This window comes from Engraulis encrasicolus, chromosome 13 (assembly GCF_034702125.1).
Source record: "Engraulis encrasicolus isolate BLACKSEA-1 chromosome 13, IST_EnEncr_1.0, whole genome shotgun sequence".
In the NCBI taxonomy this organism is placed as follows: Eukaryota; Metazoa; Chordata; class Actinopteri; order Clupeiformes; family Engraulidae; genus Engraulis; species Engraulis encrasicolus.
The window spans coordinates 12,274,407-12,294,227 of NC_085869.1; the positions used below are offsets into that span (position 1 = coordinate 12,274,407).

The 19,821-nt window shown below is 40.2% G+C and overlaps 1 protein-coding gene across 1 annotated transcript in view; it reads left to right on the top strand.

The window, feature by feature from the left end:
• The first annotated feature begins 9,891 nt into the window (after positions 1–9,891).
• pde1a (phosphodiesterase 1A, calmodulin-dependent) overlaps positions 9,892–19,821 on the top strand; it is a 202,718-nt gene continuing 192,788 nt past the window's right edge. Inside the window, exon 1 of the mRNA XM_063213055.1 lies at positions 9,892–10,031. Within this exon, the coding sequence (XP_063069125.1) occupies positions 9,979–10,031 (53 nt within the window). The 5' untranslated portion in view covers positions 9,892–9,978. The remainder of the gene's footprint in view (positions 10,032–19,821) is intronic.

The following is a 19,821-nucleotide window of genomic DNA, read 5'->3' on the forward strand; positions in this document are numbered from 1 at the left end:
TAAGCCTTTTATTTTATTCTACAATTCAACTTTGAGGTGTAGGATTTTGTCATGATTTTGTTTTTCCACACATTCTTACCCATTTATTTTTGATTAGGAGAAAACGGGGTTGTGGAGTTATGTTGTTTCTTTACTATTTTCAATTGAAAGTTAACATGTTAATGTTTAAGCCTTTAAGACACGGCATTATAAATTAGCTGTTACCAGAATGGCAATGACCAAGTCATAATGTATTACTAAAGGCCCCGTGCACTGTCATGGTAGTGTAGTGTAGTTGCAAAAGAGTTTGCTTTCATGATTTACAGTACCAAAATGTCTTTGTTTCTTCTAAAGAATAGATGAAGCTTTCTCCTTGTTCTTATTTTTTTTAAAAGAACAATGGGTTTGAGATCTTGAAATAACGCAGGCGTTATTTGATGGCCCAAAGGTGCTGTGAGTAAACCCAATTTGGACCTGGTCTGAGAGTTAGGTCACATGTGCTGAACATTTCTAGAAATTTAGGTTGTCATTTTGTTTTGATTGACGTTTAACTATGACTTATTTCTTTGTTTTATTTCATCGAATTTCTTGCCTTATTATGTTCTATTTTGATGAGTTATTGATCAATGGATCATGGGTTTGGTTTTAAAAAAAAAAACCCTAAAAGTTGGGTAGTAGTACTCAACTACATTTCCAATGCAATTATGATCTGGAACTTTATTTTAATGACAATGTTGACTCTGATAAACCAGCAAAAACTAGACTCTGAATACACAGAGGCGCTTGACCAAAGATAACAGTGTCCTATGTGTAGATGTTTACATTAGCTCGGATAGATATTAAAAGGCTCAGAGGCTCTCTCTACGTAGCCCAAGGTCTTCTGCAGGCAACCCTTCAGGCCCAGCCATCAACATGCAAATTTCTGTGGCAGAGACAGAAAGACACTTAATATTGAAACCTCCAACAGTGTATGCTAAACCACCTGTTTGTCACTGAAAATACAATAAGAACTAAAAAAAAAAAAAAAAAAAATCTGAACACCGACCTAGATAAACAATACCAAAGCTTAAAGATATGTTAAATATCTATCATTGTCATTAGTTTAATACTGTAAGTGTGAACATTGCTTCACATGGTGTGTGATGAGGACATGTCAATGTTCTCTATTTGCTTTTAAAAGTTTGAATTTGATGACGTTGGGATCCTTATATTTTCATTTGTTTGATTTATAAACAAAGAGACAGTTGTCTCTCTGTCTTTTCATTTCAGTCGTCAACTTGCAATCAAAGTGAAAACTGATTGCCAATAAGGTTTTAGTTCCGTTACAAAATGTTTTATGTAGCCGATACATGAAGTCAATAATTTTTTGCTCTGATTTGATTTCAAATTGATCTGGCTTGAGTGTACATGAAAGAAAGTTGTTTTCCCTATAAGACTTTTTTTTTTTGTGTTCTTTGAGGAACAGGCCCAGTGTTATGGAAACGAGCTGAAACACAGCTGATGTGAATGGAAGGAACCTAGACAATACCAATGATCGCTAGGTTAAGTGAATTTTGTTTTTAATTTGATGAGTTTCACAAGATTTTTCCAGAGTTTGTTTTGTTTCAATTGGGTAATAATTTTAGTTATAACACTTGATAAAATGACAACTGTTAATTTTTTTTCTTTTCTTTCAAAACCATGAAAAAGTTTGACCTAAAGTTAGACAAGGTCTTTACCTTTATACCTTAGATAAAGGGTCTGTCCGGTTGTTTGTTTCATTTTTCTTTTAAAGTTGAGTATTTTACAAATGGCAGTTGTGTTTTCTTTCTTTTTATCTCTTACATTTTGATTGGTTGATCTAGTGATCTGTATGTCTTGGGTGATGACATTGAAACTTTGGAATGGTGTGAGAAAGTAGGGAGTAGTAATAAATGTCATTTCATTTTAAATTGGTGGAGCCATGGGCTAAGCCATGTAATCAACAGGAGGGATATTATTGGATTCTCAAATATTACTCATACTCAATTTTTTTTATTTTTACAAAATACATTTTTGAATGTACTGACATTATTGGCAGGAGTTGGGCTAGGCCCCTATATCACCATGACCTCATGACAAAAGGACAGTGAGGACTGCATGCCAATATATTTCAGTTCTGTTACAAAGTGATTTATGCAGGCCTAACTATCATGTAAAGACAGCCAATACTATGGGTATAGTCATTTTGTACGGCATGCTTAATGTTTCTTAATGTTTCTTCTACATTCTATATTGGATGAACTATGTGGTCAACACCACATTTTGTCAGTTTGCGTTTATCGCCTATTCTGTAAGGAACTGTAATGTAAACGTGAGCCACAATAGTCAGATACTGACCAGAGTAATTTTCTTTTTCATAATTTTGCTCTTGATAATTGTTGTTCCCCGGGAATGTAGAGCTATCTATTTTATTTTGATTATAGATTATGAGAGAATGGTTGGGCGGCTTTGGGTTTTGTTTTGTCTAAACTAACAAAACATTTTTTGTTTCTTCTCTATTATAATGCTCTCTAATCTGTTACAACTGCGCACCTCCTCCACACTAATGTCTGTGTGTGGATGAGTTGACTTCTGAGAGCTTATTATTTATTTTTTTTAAAAAACAAATGTTTGAAAAAGCCTGCCTTGATGTAGGCTATGCGAGTGATTCTCTGATTCGGCTACACTTTGAAGTCCGTGGATTTGATTTGCCAATTCCACTAACTATTAAGATTAAGCTTGGCAATTTGTTTGTTTGGCACTATGTAAACATCTAGGTCATTTAGTTGGGAAAAATACTGATATTTGACTTTTTGCTTTTGCCAAAAGCGTAGGGGAATCGTGGAATCACTCATGCACCTATGAACTGGAGGGTGTTGGAAGATGTTTACTTCTCATCATTTACTGTGCTCAAAGTCTGTTTCGGAAATTACTTAAGTCTTATTGAGTCATGTGGATGGCACATGTCTCAAACAGGAGAGATATTTTAGGATTAATCAGTGCATCAAACAAATATGTGTATAGGGCACATGTTAAATAAAACCTTGTTCTGAAACTTCACCCCTTAACCTAACCTAAAACAAACATAAGAGAGCTACAATGTGGAATCCAAATTGCATCAGGGTTTGAATCATTTGGTATGTTGGTGGTGTACTATAAACAAAAATGTGGACAGAATGAACAACATCCACTATAAATGTGCAGGCGCCTGGGCAACAAAATGAATTCGGGGTTCAGGGCCATCCATGAACAACTGAAGGCAACCTGCCTAATGGCATTCCAATCTCGTATTGCGGTTGATATGCTTTTGGCCGATAGGAGTGTGTGCTCTATTTTTGGTTATCAATGTTGTTCCTTCATACCGAACAATACGGCAGCTGACGAAAGTGTCACCAGGGCGATAGAGGGACTGGGATCCCTCAACCAAAAAGAAAATGAAAGACCACTCCAGGGTCGACACTTCAGTGTGGGATGGTTTCTCTGACATGTTTGGCCAATACAAACAGTTGGCAGCGTCCATAATCATGTCTATTGCAATATTTGCGGCGATCCTCACGTTATGTGGATGTTGTTGTATTCTTTGTATTAGAGTGTTGTGCACCAGATTTAGTACCACTGCCATTGCACAAATGGAAGAAAAAATTTCAAACCTATATGCTCTTCTAACTAGACAGGATAGTGATGTCGATGACACTATGATGATGTTGTTGGTGGAGACCATGAGCCTCCACACCAATCTGACGATTCCATCCAGGTCCCTGATCTGTTCCCTGACCCAGGGGATTATGCTCGGGGCCTCTAAGTGTACCTATTTAAAGAAAAAATCATTTGAAGTGATCACTGGATGATGTTAATGTTTGCCTCTATAAAGAATAAACAGGGGGAAATGTTGGAACTGTATTTTATTCTTTATGAGAGCAAACCTGTTGCCTTGGCACAAATGTGCCCTTTCACATTCAAGAATTCCTGTTCAAGGCTAAGCAAAAGATTACTGGACTGTGCGAGGACTTTATCTGTACCAGAACAATGGAATGCCCAAACACAACAGAGTTGCATCTCCACATGGCAGGCCAAGGACTGTGTGTTCGTTGCCTGATTATCATAGACTTGCAATCGAGATTCGATCTGCAGCGCCGCCGAAGGTGTTGCGTCACTAGGAGGGCGCAGCCTGGCTAGTGTGTTCATGTGTTTGTGTGTGTGTGTGTGTGTGTGTGAATGAATTAATCTCTATCCGGGTACGCCCCCTTTTCCCTTAGCGGATAGAGATAAATTGTAATCAGGGACATTCCTACAATAAATAACGCTTGGAGATATTTCGCTTTTAGAACGACTGGGAAAAATCACCATTGGCGGTTCTTTCCACTCGCTCTCCAAGCTGGCTTGAAACTTAATTAAGGATTCTCTGTGTCTTTCATTTCAGGTGTTTCATATTTACAAATGTTAAGGGTTTGAACCTAACATACAGTATTAACTTAAAATGTGACGACATAAAAGAAAACCATTTCATTTCTGCAAATGACTCCGGTGACCTTTGCTAGTGCATTTAGTGATAGTGCTAATGATTTAGCAGTGATAGGTTGATAAAATGTGGAGTGATTACTTAAAACTACCATTAAAGAAAAGTCATGAAGTGCTCTTTAACCCATTGACGCCATTGGCCCTGGCGCCGGTTGTTGCAAAACGCAACATTATTGATTTGTCAATATTTTCAAGACGCATGAGAGATGCAATGCACAATGTTTTGTTCAAATACACAAGAGGTGGATGTTCTCGATTCTTTTAAAGATCATGTAGCAAAAAAAAAGTTTGATTCGTCGACAAAAATGTCAAACGCAATCAACCATGCTTGCTTCTGTAGACGTGGGTTGTTTAGCCATTTCACACAGGTAAAAAAAAAAAAAGAAGAAGAAGAAGGCTGTGGTTCGCAAGACACGCTGTTACAGCGAACGTGATGTTCAGTTGAAAGGTAATGAAGAAATTTTAATCGAGGAAAGGAAATATGATTGAAGACCCTTTAGATAGAGAGCAGGAGTGTGATTTGCCGCGGCCGCATGAAGAGGTGGGCGAGTGGCTTCCAAATAGACAGTCAGCTAGATTTCGCCAAAACCAAAACTTCACTCCGACACTCGGGGCAATTGGCGAAGGCGTCAATATCTGAGGAAGCACGTCCTTCAGATATATTGCAGAATATTTTCACTGAGGAACTCTCGGGTATGGTGATAACCTATTGGTGAGGCAGACAACGGTAGACATGCGAATTATAGACGCGCGGCCACACATCCGGCTAAAAGTGGAGCCCCGTCTCAAAATAAGATATTATGAAATTGCTCATCGGTCTCTGCATAACGTTTGGAGGAATAAAACGGCCATACTCGCCGGTGGGAGAGCAAGTGGCTGTATCAGACAAATGTCCCCCATTTATGGCAGAAATGACTGCCTAATAATTATAATAATAGTGATTATTGTGATTTAGTTATAGTCGGCTATTGTAACAGTAGCAATAGTAGCCTAATAGCCTATAATAAATAGCAGCATCAAGCATTAGGCCTATTCTGAAAGCACATGAAACTTTCTTTCAATCATTTGATTATGAGATATGATTTTTTTAAGGAATATGTGTTAGTGTTAATTCTGAATGAGCATAATCCCGTGAAAGCAGAGGATTTTACCTTTTAAATGCAATTTGTCCCATGTCCCTATGTGTTCCAGAGGCTGAGATATTGAATTTATCATAGGAGTTTTCAACCAAGTTTTCTTATCTCAAAAAACCCTCAGGCATTGGGGACCTTTTCTAAAAACTGGCTCAGGCGCCAATGGGTTAAATCTCATGCATGATGATATATTGTTATTTTAGAGGTCCCCTGACTTGTGTTCTTTTTTTTTTTTTAAGTTTCAAGTCACGCTACAGAGTCAGTCTTGTTAGTTAGTTTGTGATGTGTTTAACCCATTGATGCCTGATGTTCCGTTGCACAACATTGGCCAAGGCGCCTGGAGCTGCATTACGTAACAACAGGCTCATGAGATTTGAGACATCTTTATTAAAAATCTCTGTTTGTTTGAGATGAATGAAGACAATCTAATGAAAGAAGAGGGTCTTGGCGTTTAAGCTGAGATATTTAGATTTTTATATGCTGAGGACAGCTTTTCTTAAAAAGGGCTCAGGCATTCAGCACCCTTTTTTACAGGTGCCTTAGGCGTCAATGGGTTAAGGAATCCGTGGGAGGTGAGGGGGTGGGGAGGGGCTCCTATTCCATTAATGTGGTCATGGCTAATATCAAATTGCCTGGACACATGCATTAGGGATGGTACAAACCGCACCGAAAACCGAAACCGTACAATTCACACACCATACCGAACCGTGAAATGCAGTCCGTGGCAAACCGCAATTCATGTACTGCTCAGAAAAATATGTAAAGCAGAGATTCTAGGAGTATCTTATCCGGTCTCTCTGATTAACACATTAGCATATAAGACCAATCAGAGGATGACACAATTAAAATCACACCATTTTCACATTATAAGCCTATACAAACCATATGTAGGATATTTAGTGATAAGTCTGATCACTTGAAAGAGGGCATTTGGAAGGCTCAGACAGCGCACATCAACTTGCGCATCATCACTTTATAATTGCAGTTATATAAATGTGGTTTAATATTCCCCGTGCACCATTTATTATGAACTAAAAAAAAAAAAGAACCGTAGAGAACCGAAAACCGTGACCTTGATACCGTGATATGAACCGAACCGTGAATTTTGTGAACCGTTCCACCCCTAACATGCATGCATAGGTGCCGGAAAGAGGGATGCAGTGGTGCTTTTGCATCCCGACTTTTGGGCTCCCTAAATGAAGCTTTCAAAACTTTTACTACAGACAAGTGAGTGGAGTGCAGTAGCAGTAACATTGTAACAAATAAAGAATGATGAAAAAAATGCACCACCACTTTAAAACTCCTCCTTTATGTGCATGGGCAGCCTTTATCATCTGAGTAAATCTCAAGTAGTCATAACAAAAACATCCCAAACAATGTCAAATTGACAGTAAAACAAATGATGAAAAATCTTTTTTTTTACTGTTATCAGTGTTCTTTCGTTGCTTCAGATGGACTCATGTCTCTTTTCATACTAGCATTTACTAGCGAGTTATTGATAGGGATCCGAGACATGATTTCTAGTACAGCCAATTGTAATACATACAGCATATTAACCAAATAACTGGTATAGATAATCACGTCTGACTGTCTCTCTCTGGATATCGCTCATCTCCATATCTCCCTCCGGCTACTGCTCGGTGTGTTTGAACAGAGCAGAGCCAGCAGAATAACCCCAGGGAGATTAATGGAGAGAGCCTATCTAGATGCCAACAGCAGGAAAGAATTAGGATCTCTAGATGGCAATAATCTATCCTAATTGTAATGGGAATGGCAGCCAGTGATATATTTCCACTCGCTGAAATGTACTAGATCCAAGGATGTGATGTCTGCAGGCCTGTAAATGGTGTGTTGTTTTTGTGTGTCACAGTTTTACTGGTTTGTTGTTGTTGTTGTTGTGTTTTTGTCTAGACTTTGCCCTTGTGGCATTTCATTTTAATAAATGAAGGTGAGTCTGTGGTCTATGTAATAAAGTGATAGAGTAGAGATGGTTATATTTTGTGCCTGCCTGCACAGTGTTTTGGGATGTAGCGGTAAAACTTAATGACCCTCCCGCGGCACCTGCTCTTGACACTTTCTGTGCTGTAGTAGCAAATAAGACGCACAATTCACAGTCCTTTGTCAAAGTCACTGACTTTAAAGGCCTGATGTGTAACATTTGCTTTCCTGTGCTGATGAAACAACACAGGGTGAGATGTTTAACCTCATTGTGCACACTAGGGCTGTAACGATATTGTATCGAACAGAGAAAACGTGATACACAGTCTCCATACTGTATCGTGATACAAGGAGACAGTATCGTGATACGCCCTTTTAACGTTTTGATACCCATCAGTAGGGCTGGGTATTGTAGCTATGTTCCTGTATCGATTCGATTTCGATTCTGAGGGTTTTGAATCGATTAATCACGATTCGATTCGATTCAATTCGATTCACTCCGAATCGATTCAATCCGTTCCCTTTTTGGTGCAAGGATTTCCCCCAAAAGATGCTGTTGCCTATTTTTATATAAAAATGTCAAAGGGCTGTGGCTTGACAGTGTTAACAGATTGCTTATTTGTAATAAGTAGGCCTAGGCCTAATTGACTAATACCTACTGGGTATTTTCCATAGACCTAAATTAAACAAAAAGAACAAAAAGAAAAGAGCAAAAAAATCGATTTTGTTCCCTGTGAATCAATTATGTGAATTTTAAATGATATCGATCGATTATCGATTGAATCGATTATTTTACCCAGCCCTACCCATCAGCCCAGAAAACCGCATGATATGAAGTGATAGTGCTTCCAAGCATCATCATTATTATATAGAAACTTGAAAAACAACAGTAGTAGCCTCTTGTAACTTATTCTACCTATAAACTAGCATGGTTTTTATTCATAAAGTTTATAATGTTGGCAAATGTGAAATCATGGGGTGAATCGAACCGTAGGTCATGAATCGTGATACAAACCGAATCGTGAGTTGAGTGTATCGTTACAGCCCGGGCGTGCCGCTTTGAAAATGCTCGCGGGTCGAGCGGGGCAGTTTGGAATATTTCTTGGGGGCGGGTGTTAAAAAAAACAATCACCCGCACATCACTACAAAGTAGTACTTAAGTATGAGGTGCCTCACCATTGCCCATTCACAGACATGATGTATATTCTATGCAATCTGTTATGCTACTCGGTTCAAATACAAATAACTGCTCTCAAGAACTCTTCAGTTTATGGATATCCCAGCAGGAACACTGAGGACGATAGTTTAACACTGAGGACGATAGTTTCAATATGGAGCTCTTTTCCAAAACTCTATATCCACCATTTTTGACTTTTTGCATTTTAATATATTCATCTATATGTGAATTCTTGCCATTCAAATGTTTTGAGAACATACGTTTAAGCTCTATAAAAATGCATTTTGCAATGCAATTCAATGGAATGCCCATTACAAAAATGTCCATTTCCCAACATTCTATAAAATGGATATATCTCATTTTGGAAAACAGCTCTTCCACCACCTGCCTAGAGCTACATACGAACATATTTGTTCATACGTAGCTCTGTAGCTCTAAGCAGGTGGTGGAATGGAGGAGTTCTGTTTCAGGATAAAGGGCCAATCTGTGAACAAGTGTTTCATCATTTCAAGAGACACCATTTTGTGTTCATGAGTCAATTGTTATGATAATACAGCTTATGGATTGGGTTGAAAGAATGTGGGTTGGGTAGGGGCTTTGATGATGTAGTGGGGTATTGCCAATTGTACTTGAATGACACTACAACGTCTCTTTTGGACCTAAGAATATTTTTGTGACCATGCACCCCACATGTTCTATTCTATTCAAATAATACATCTATTAAGCTCCCTTTAGCAAGCCACCTAACCTAACCCCATATTGCCCCAGGGACTGTAGCCAATACCCTGTAAATAACTGTAAGCCCCTTTGGAAAAAAACTGCCAAGGGGGGAGTTGTGGCGCAGCGCGCTAAGCCCCCCCACATTTGGGCTTGCATGCCCAAGGGTTGCACCCAGGGTTTCAATCCGGATTCGGTATCATTTTCCATCCCTGTCCCATCTCTCTCTCCACATTCGCTTCCTGATGCTCATCACTGTCCTATCTGAAGTTAAGGCAAAGAAGCCCATTAAAAAAAATATCGGAAAAAAAAATAATAATAAAATAAACGTCGGCCAAGTACAATGTAATGTAATAGTAATCTGTTACCTTCTCCTCTTCCTTCTACCCAGCAGAAGACTCGCTGCACTCCCTCTCCTCCTGCTCCGCGGCCCATCACGAGCGGAGCAGGCCAGGTGCGGTGCGGAGCAGGGCCAGATGCGGCCCGGTGGCCAGCCACATCCGCAGCCAGGCCGCCATGGTGGGAAGGAGCATCAGCGTGGTCACCGCGCCCACGGACCCCAGGATCAGGTGAGACGTGTATACTGGTGCACATTGTGTGTGTGTGTGTGTGTGTGTTTGGTGTGTGTATGTGTCTGTGTGTGTGAGTATTGTCAATGTCTTATGTTTAGTTTAACTGCACATTGGAGACTAAAATGGCAAAAATTAGGTTACTTGATTTTTTTCTATTTTTTTCCGATTTTTCAGGAATTGGAAAGAAATAAAATTGGCGTTACGCTCTTAAACGTCAACCACCCAAGTACAATTGACTTGACTTGTCATTATATATATATATATAATTATAATTATTATTATATAATATTTTTTATAATTAAATTCTGATTTGAAAAAAGCAGGCTATTAATGTAGTAAGCTAGGCCTATTAATGCATTTTGTTATGGAAAAACTGTATTAATTGAGCTCACTGTTCTATATTCAATGATAAACCCAATCCACTCAGGGTATCAGGCCAGAGCCATTCATGCATTTGAATGCGTCTCTGACATTTGTGACAGCTCCGTTTGCGATTTGTGATGAATCTGCTGATCTAAGACTGTTTTACTTAGTGATATGCAGATGCGACGCCAGAACAGAAATTCCTCAGCCTTATGCAGGGTGTCAAAAACGGAAAGCTTTGTAGCCAAATATCATGCAAAATTCTTTAAATAAATGTATTTTGGGGTACACAATGATAACGGGTTTGCTTTATAATAATAATAATAAATTTTATTTTTTGAGCGCCTTTCAAGATACCCAAGGACACTTTACAATCAAAACAAATACATAACAGTAGGGAAAGTAAAACAAAGCTTCAGTGAATTAACAATAGGAAAGTAATTAAAATGCAAAAATAAAATTGTCAGTAAACAGAATCATTTTGAGTAACGTTTCAATCGCTTATTTTGTAACTGAACGTGAGGAGAGAAGACGTCGGCAAATTACACTTCACACTGGTTGGTAATTTCTCATTCTCCATTCGTGTACTGTTGAGTGTATTGCCGTCTTGCCTTGACGTTGCGTCTTCCACTATAAAAAAACAGCGGTGCGTTGACATTTAAGCGGCAGAACTGCGCTAGATTAAAAAGACGTACACTGTCTTCAGCATCTTGCACGGCCCACATGGCCCTCCGGTGCGAGATTGAAACTTTTGCGCGGCCCACAAGTTTCTGAGCCCTATGGTTAAGAATCCCTGGCCTAATGGGTCTTATGATATGTATCTAAGGTCGGGGTGGGGTCGGTGGCTGTTGATCACTGACAGTGAATACAAAAAAATGCTGTGTTAACTCAACTCTTAGAGAGGATTCTGGGACCAAATACACTCTGGGATATGTTAAATTGACTCTCTAAGTGTTGAATTGACTCTCTAGGTGTTAAATGAAGATGACATTTGTTACTGCGTCCCTGCTTTATTAAACAGGAGGGTAGTGTCTGAGTCATGCTAGTACTACTGCTGATAATTATAATGATGCTGATGATCAACGCAGAGATGTGTGTGTGTGTGCGTGTGTGTGTGTGCGTGCGTGCGTGCGTGTGTGTGTGTGTGCGCTGCGCGCGCGCATATATATGATGTGTTTGTATCGGATTCTCTCGCGCGCGCGCGCACACTCTCGCTCTCTCTCTCTCTCTCTCTCTCTCGCTTCTCCTGCTATTTCAAAACCTGTCAAGGCACCACAGGTTTTAGTCATCAAAGCATGAATCTGTTCTCTCACCACACAACGCAACACAATTAAGAGCCCATTCAGATTCCCCTCAGCTGAGAAGACAAAATATGAGCTGACAAGCACTTTGAATTCGCACTTCCATAACTAGTGTAAGCAGCACAACAATTTGTGTGTAAGTATAATACATATTAAAATCTTGTTTTGAGAAAAGGGCATTAAAATCTCATTCTACTTTAAATAGCCACAATCTTGTATTAGGAAGCTGTAAGTAGGAACTCGGAAGTTCAAAGTTGCGTTCCACTTGTGTCCTGGAAAGTTTTTTTTTAATACCGGTAGTCATATTTTTGTGTGAAGAGATATTAGTGCATTTGCAATCAGTTCCGTTGGGAACGTGGAGGTGTTGAAAAGAACACTGTATATCACCAAATGACCATGCGCCATGCACTTGTAGAAATGTTCATAGTGTGGAACATGACAGGTGCAGTAGCCATGGCAACACTAAACGTGCCTGTTCTGAATCGGCTTCCCTGAAACAAACACAGTGTCTGCAGCACAGAAATGATGATAATCGAAGAGCGCCAACAATGCGACGCATAATGACCAGTGAATACAGTACATCTGTGACTTCAGAAACATTAGTGCCATCAGCAGTGGTTCTACCCCTTTAGAGGCCGATGGGGAAATATAGACATGGGGACCTTTTGATCTAAGGCTTTGTGAGAAAGTAGATTAACCACTGCGCTTGGTACGTTGTTATGGGCACCACTTCCCAATCTAGTGAGACGCGCCTCTATCGGAGGCATGTAAGGACGCGCGCAGAATGTTGGGGTGACTTGACAACCAAATACGATAGAATTGACGACTGGGTTTTTAACTTGACAACCAGATGCGATAGAATTAGCAACGGGGTCTTGACTAGACAGCCAGATGCGATAGAACTAACGACGCGGTATGACTAGACAACGAGATGAGCTAGAATTAGTAATGGCACTTCGCCAGAAAGTTAGAAAAGAAGCAATTAAGACGCCCGCACGCCCGCATGATATCATAGGTGTCCTGCTACCGTGGAATAAAGGACACCTGCTCAGCCAATCAGAAGACATTCCGTCTGCTCACCGGGTGATAAATCGAATTAATAATAGCGCAATACATTCCCCTCCACTTGAGCCATTGCGAGCACAGAGCAGACTTGCTACCCAACACTCGTGCAGAACATCACTGTATGTTTCTCTATGGCCCTTCACTCCAACTGGGAGTGGAAGGGATGGAAGATTGTGAGTTGTAAAGTATTTGTCTTTAAAAGAAATATTGTCTAAAAATATTGTTATATCAATATTGACTGAAATAATCGTGATATGAATCATTTTTGCTGTAATTTACCATTTCAGTGCTAACGCTTGGAAAGGGTGGGGGGCGGGGGTACAGAGGGCAGATTTGGTGGGGCCTTAGGCAATCGCCTATTGGTAAAACCGACTCTGAGCGCATCCTGAGATCTAAAAAAAAAGGCTTCCTTTATGTGTCGTAAGCTGAAGCGCCACAGGATGGGAGAGCTAAGAGCAGCTAATTAGATAGCTTTGAGGTATCCACAGCAGGCTCGATGTCCCCCTGCTAAACACTCAGTAGGGGTTGTTTTCGCTTCTTGAGGAGGCATTTCAAAGATGGTGTCAGCTTAACAGCGCTCTCATCACTACAGTACCACGTTATGGATGTTGCTCTTGGCTTGTTGCTGTCTCTTCAGAAATGGAGGTGTGGATCTCATAATGTACATTGACTATGTTTTCATGGTGTTTAATTCTGAATTAATAATTCAGAATTAAATTAGAGATGTCCCGATCCAGGTTTTTGCACTTCCGATCCGATACAGATATTTTATTTCACTTCCAATACGATTCCGATACCGGCCGATACCGATACCGGCCTATCGGAGTATTTAAGTTGAAAGTTATTTATCCTACTTACTTTTTTGTCACAGTCATGTTGAAAAGGGTTTTTACTTTTAGTAACAACTAGCCAACTGAATTAGATGAATTTGAGTAATACACAAAGGTTTTTAATGAGAAACTGACCTGTTTTTTCAGATATTAATAAACACAAAACAGGAAAATGGATCGGAATTCTGGATCGGATTTTTCCGTGCATGCCGATTCGATACCGATCCGCATTTTTTGCCAATATCGACAGCCGACCCGATCCATCCGATCCGATACGACAACCCTAAATTAAATAGTTCCGTCAAGTTAACTTTGATCTTTCATTAAATTCCGAATTGTGGAGTGTTTACATGACGTTTTCAAAGTGGAATTAAGCTTAATTCTGAATGAAATGTCTCATATACACGTAGCAATTGTAAAAAAAATGGAAGGTTCCTCAAATAACCTTCAGCTGGATTTGGGGGAAATATGAAAGTTATCTTAGGAACCCTATAAGCCCTTTATGCCTCTTTTCCACTGCAAGTTTTCTGGTAGGCCTACAGCTCGACACAGCGTTACTCGGCCACCACTTTTTGCTTTACGATTAAGCTGTGTCATGCCTATTCGAAAAGCAAAAATTGAGGGCCGAGTCATGCTTTGTCGTGCTGTAGGCCTACCAGAAAACCAGCAGTAGAAAAGAGGCACAAGATAACCTGGCTCATACTATAATGTTGGCACTTCCTCTTCAGGGTATGATGAAGTCTCTGATTTGGCGTCTCTTCTTGCGCCGATTCTCTCAAATTAGATCTTTCCTTTTTTTGCTTTTTTCTTCTTTTTCTTTTTCTTCTTTCTTCTTTTTTTAGTAACAGGAAAGCTGTAGAGAGGAACACTTATCCTAATAGTCCTGATCAGTCAAAGTTGAATTGGGCCTACGCACATGTCTTTCAATTACAAACCCCAACTCCGATGAAGTTGGGACATTTGGTAAATAGTGAATAAAATCAAAATGCGATCATTTTCAAAACATTCAATCTATTCATTAGATGGAGAATAGTGAAAAGACAACATATTAAGTGTTAAAACCGAGAAAAAATATTGTTTTGGGGGACATATGTACTCATTTCTAATTTGATAAATCCAACACGTCTCAAAAGAGTTGGGACAGGGATCAGTGAAATTTAGTAAACATCCAAAGAAGAACATTTCAAAATGAATTGTACTGACGGACAATATAGGTGTCCAGGTATGAGATCATCACAGAGAGGCTGAGTCACTCAGAATTAAAGATGCAAAGGGAATAATTACCATAGTTATTACATACATTTTTGAATTCCCTTTGATTTACCACGATTGAGTGTATATAAGACATATTTTTGTTAATAAAATCATTGTATAGGTTCATGACATCATGAAATATATATTGGCTGTAGTCTCACTCTAGCACTCCAGGAACTAGAGCTATTGAAAATTGACCATATTAACACATTGAATACCGGCGTTGCTCACGGAATTATGTCGTAGAATACCAGCGTTCTAAGCCCTTTTTTACGTTTTTTTGTAGACTCACAGCTTATTATGTGATAGGGCCACTGAAATATGTTATGACTCGTTTGAAAGTGGAGACGCTGCCCTCTTAGTAGGTGAAAACTGTGTGTCTCTACGAGCTTTTATTGCCGAGTAAACCCACGCTAAACCGAAGTGGGTATCCATGGAATTCAGCTACAATCGGAGATATTGAGGTTTTTGTGAAGGGTGCGCCTCTTCAGAATGTGACGAGTTTGAAAGGGGATGAGTTGGTTTTAATCACAATTTGGTGCAAGGTTAGCTCTGACACACATCTTCCTGCACGTCAAGACACACCTCCTGCTCTAAACCACTACGACACCGGCAATCAATGCCCTTCGAAATCCACGTTTTTCACACAGACTGAACACAAGCTCTTTGCACACATGCAGAAGGTCGGACATTTGCTAAAATAGTTCCCGATGACTCCCGAAATAATAGCCCAACATTGACAACAAATCCCAATGATATGATGCTTAGATGTAGCCCATCCGATCCATATGTAGCCATCTAGCTTCTGGCTTTTCACATACAGGAAGACAGTTCAACATAGGGGTGAATAATCAAATAAACTTATCTGGTTGGCGATCAAACTTCTAAATCGGAGCGCATTACTCCAATTACAATTCGGGTGCCATTTTGATCCAAGGAGCTGGTAAAGGTCTAGGTAGCAAGCCCAGAAAGTTCAAGATACTCCTGGCACGATATACAATGGTCTGTGTTTACCTATTGCGTGAAGTCAGATACAATACACGCTACCGATCGTAGGCTACTAGGGAAACAACATAGCACGATTCACGAATACGGCAGCACACCTCCTGCTCTGTCACACTACGACACCAGCAATCGATGCCCTTTGAAATCCCCGTTTTTCACGTGGACTGATCACAAACTCTTTGCACACATGCAGAGGGTGAGACATTTGCTAAAATAGCTCCCGATGACTCCCGAAATAATAGCCCAACATTGACAACAAATCCAAATGATATGATGCTTAGATGTAGCCTAGCCCATCCGATCCGAATCATATGCGGTGGCAGATGGACACTCCCAACTGAGATCGCTCCCGGACGTGTAATCCCAGGTGTTTCTATCACTCCCGGACGTGTAGTCCCACCCGGATCGATAGTCTGGCTAGTGGGAGCGAGCCGACAGGGGAGCGTCCTGCGTTGGGAGCGACAATCAGGGAATCATGATATGTAGCCATGCTAGCTTCTGGCTTCTCACATACAGGAAGACACAGAAACTTATCTTTTTGGCGATCAAACGTCCAAATCGGAGCGCATTACTGCAATCACATATCGGGTGCCATTTGGATCCAAGGATCTGGTAAAGGTCTACCAAGTCCAGAAAGTTCAAGATACTCCAGGCACTATACAATGGTGTTTACCTATTGCGTGAAGTCAGAGACAACACATGCTACAGTGACCGTACTAGGGAAATCAATGCAGGCAGCGCGATAGGCGACATGGGTTGGCATCCAGACATCTTGGTAAGTTAAATTAAAATATCCAAATCATAACACTTAAACATCATAACAATCAAACAACTTTGGACTGCAAATGTTGTCATTTATGTCCATCACAGAGCTACCAAAATCACATATATTGTCCATTGAAGGGTGTAGATTCAAAATATGATATTTAAATGCAAAAACGTATTTTTGCGTTTTGGTATACAACGCATGGGCGTGAAAAACGCATTATTACGTCGTCGGTACTCAATGTGTTAAGAATGCTTAATGCATGAAAATGATACAGGGGTGTAACATTCTCCTAAGCACCTGAGCTCACTTGAAATAGACCCAGAAGACATGGGAAACTGTCCTTTGCTTACAGAAGTCAGCAGAAGTTGTAGAAGTCCATTCTTTTTGACAATAATAGAGCATTGCACATCCTGTGCTACAGTGAAAATTGACCATCCAACTTGTGTTAGTGCTAGCTTCAAAAGTCAGCCTCCATGATGGCATGCGAGTGCAGTAGTGCATTGGTTAAGATGTTCTCACTCATCTGTAGAGTTTAATACAGTGCTGAATGGTATAAATGGGTTTTCAACAGCATGAAAAGCCACTCATGCATTATATTTTGAAGGGAGATCTTCGATTACTGCCACATAGTAAGGTCAAATTGCATTCTCTACTATGTTTTAACAGTTTGGCTCCATCATAAGGACCAGCAGGTGATAAAATGGTGGGTTTTTGGTCAAGACCTGTCACACTGTAAGCACTACAGAAAGGAAAACATTGCAAAACATGACAAGGAATACACCCACCATTTAAGCTGGTGAAATCATGTCCAAGATAGGAATTAACACTGTTTTTATATAAAATCATCTCATCGGTTAATGTATTTAACTGTTAAGTGTTGTCTTTTGTTTTGTTTTTAGTCTTCCTCGACATTTGCTGCCATTTATTGTCCCCGTCCCAACTCTTTTGAGACGTGTTGGATTTATCAAATTAGAAATGAGTACATATGTCCCCCAAAACAATATTTTTTCTCGGTTTTAACACTTATTATGTTGTCTTTTCACTATTCTCCATCTAATGAATAGATTGAATGTTTTGAAAATGATAGCATTTTGATTTTATTCACTGTTTACCAAACGTCCCAACTTCATCGGAGTTGGGGTTTGTACATGTCTCTCACACACACCTCACAGTCATTTTCACCTCTGCCAGCGCATCCGTCCTGGTTAGTTTGTCTTATTGATGATGAGGACGTGTTCAGGCCTGACCCAAGCAAACAGCACGTAGATCTACTCATGTCTGAGACACACACTGTGGTCCCTGTCACCCATTTCATTGCATTAGAGCTGTGTGTTTCTGTATAACATCGAAACATACTTAATGTCATGTATATTTATGTGTGCTTTTATGTATGTACTGTATGTACGGTACGTGATTGTACTGTACGTTCAGTATGCATATATTCATGTTCTATATGGCATGCATTTATGCTTGTATGTTCATATGTACGTATGTATGTATGTACTGTATGTATGACCAGCTATATGTAGTGTCTGTATGCACAAGTGAATGTGAACATGATTGACAACAGAAATTCAATTCGATGTCTTGCAAAAGTGTAATTCAAAGGTCGTTTTCTCATTTGCAATCGAGATGCTGAATGGGGAAAAGTCCCCCAAAAGTTGTTGTAGCTGGGCTGACAGCGGGCGGGGAAACTCCACGGAGGCAGGGCATCAGCAAAGCGTGAGGGCGCAAGCACAAGGTCCAGGACGGGAGTTAGGGTAACGGACTGTTCCCAGTGTGTCATGTCGTATCCTATGTACATGTACAAAGAGGAGACAACCAGCACACTTCAGGTCTTTTTTTGCGCAAAGCTTTACTTGACTTTCGAGCTTTTGGTCCGCAGACCTTCATGAAAAAAAAAGACCTTAAAGGTACACTGTGTGAGATGTTTAGTTGCTCATTTCCAGAATGCATGCTACCCATTCACTAATGTTACCTTTTTCATGAATACTTACCACCACCATCAAATTCTAAGTATTCATTATGACTGGAAAAATTGCACTTTTCATACATGAAAAGGGGGATCTTCTCCATGGTTCTAGCAATAGCTATGTTTAGCTGCAAGAATGACTGCACTTGGGCCATTCTAGAAAATATTTGTTTATTACTTAGCAACCTGTCATGAAATGATCAAATTTGGCATTAGGCAACCCAGTTTCAATGAGCAGCATACTTGCAGTACCTTTTTTGGCCATTTCCTGCACAGTGTACCTTTAAGTGTGCGGATTGTCTCCTTTTTGTACAGAAACCTCAACTGAATCCTGCACCTTCTAAACAGATGAGTGGCCGGTGACCAAGCACCGCTTCACGTATCCTATGTACTGTACATACCATTAGACAGTGATACGCCAGAGCTCCCATGATGCCGAGCTGTCATCCCATCCCTTCCCTCCTTGCGTTTCAGAGTGCTGCTCCATCTCACATGTCACATGTCACACTTCCCACCGTGCTCATTAGATCAAGCACCGGGCTGCATAGAATTGGAACACTGACAAATGTGTGAACCGAATAGCTCTTCTCACTCACTCACATTTGAAAAAAACCCCACATTTTTTAAATATTTGTTTTTGGATTCAATGTCTCTTAGTTCTCTCTTAGTCTCTTAGTTTCTTCTGCTGTCTGGATAGAAGTAGGTGGTCTTTGTTGTAAAAAAAAAATACAGAAATGACTTTCTGTCTCCAGTAATTTTTCTTGACTTAGCTGTTGTCTACTGCTTTTGCGTTCATCATATTCAGCAGGCACATGGTCATGTCTTTAATGGGAAACAAACGAAAAAGGTAATGTGGAGAGAGAGAGATAAATGGGCTTAGAGAGAGAGAGAGAGAGAGAGAGTGAGAGAGAGAGAGAGAGAGAGAGAGAGAGAGAGAGAGAGAGAGAGAGAGAGAGAGAAAGATGGGGTTAGAGAGAGGGAGAGAGAGGGGGAGAAAAAGAGAGAGGGAGAGAGAGAGAGAGAGAGAGAAATGGGGTTAGCGAGGGAGAGGGAGAGAGACTCTAATGGATGAAGTCATGCTGCCGTGTAGCTGGGAGAATTAGATTACAGCAACACTAATTACACCCAGCACAAGCCAAATTAGCTAACCAACGCTTGTGTTGACTCTGTGGTCGGCCAGCCGGTGTGCTTTGGTGGGGCACACACACACACACATGCAGGCGCACAA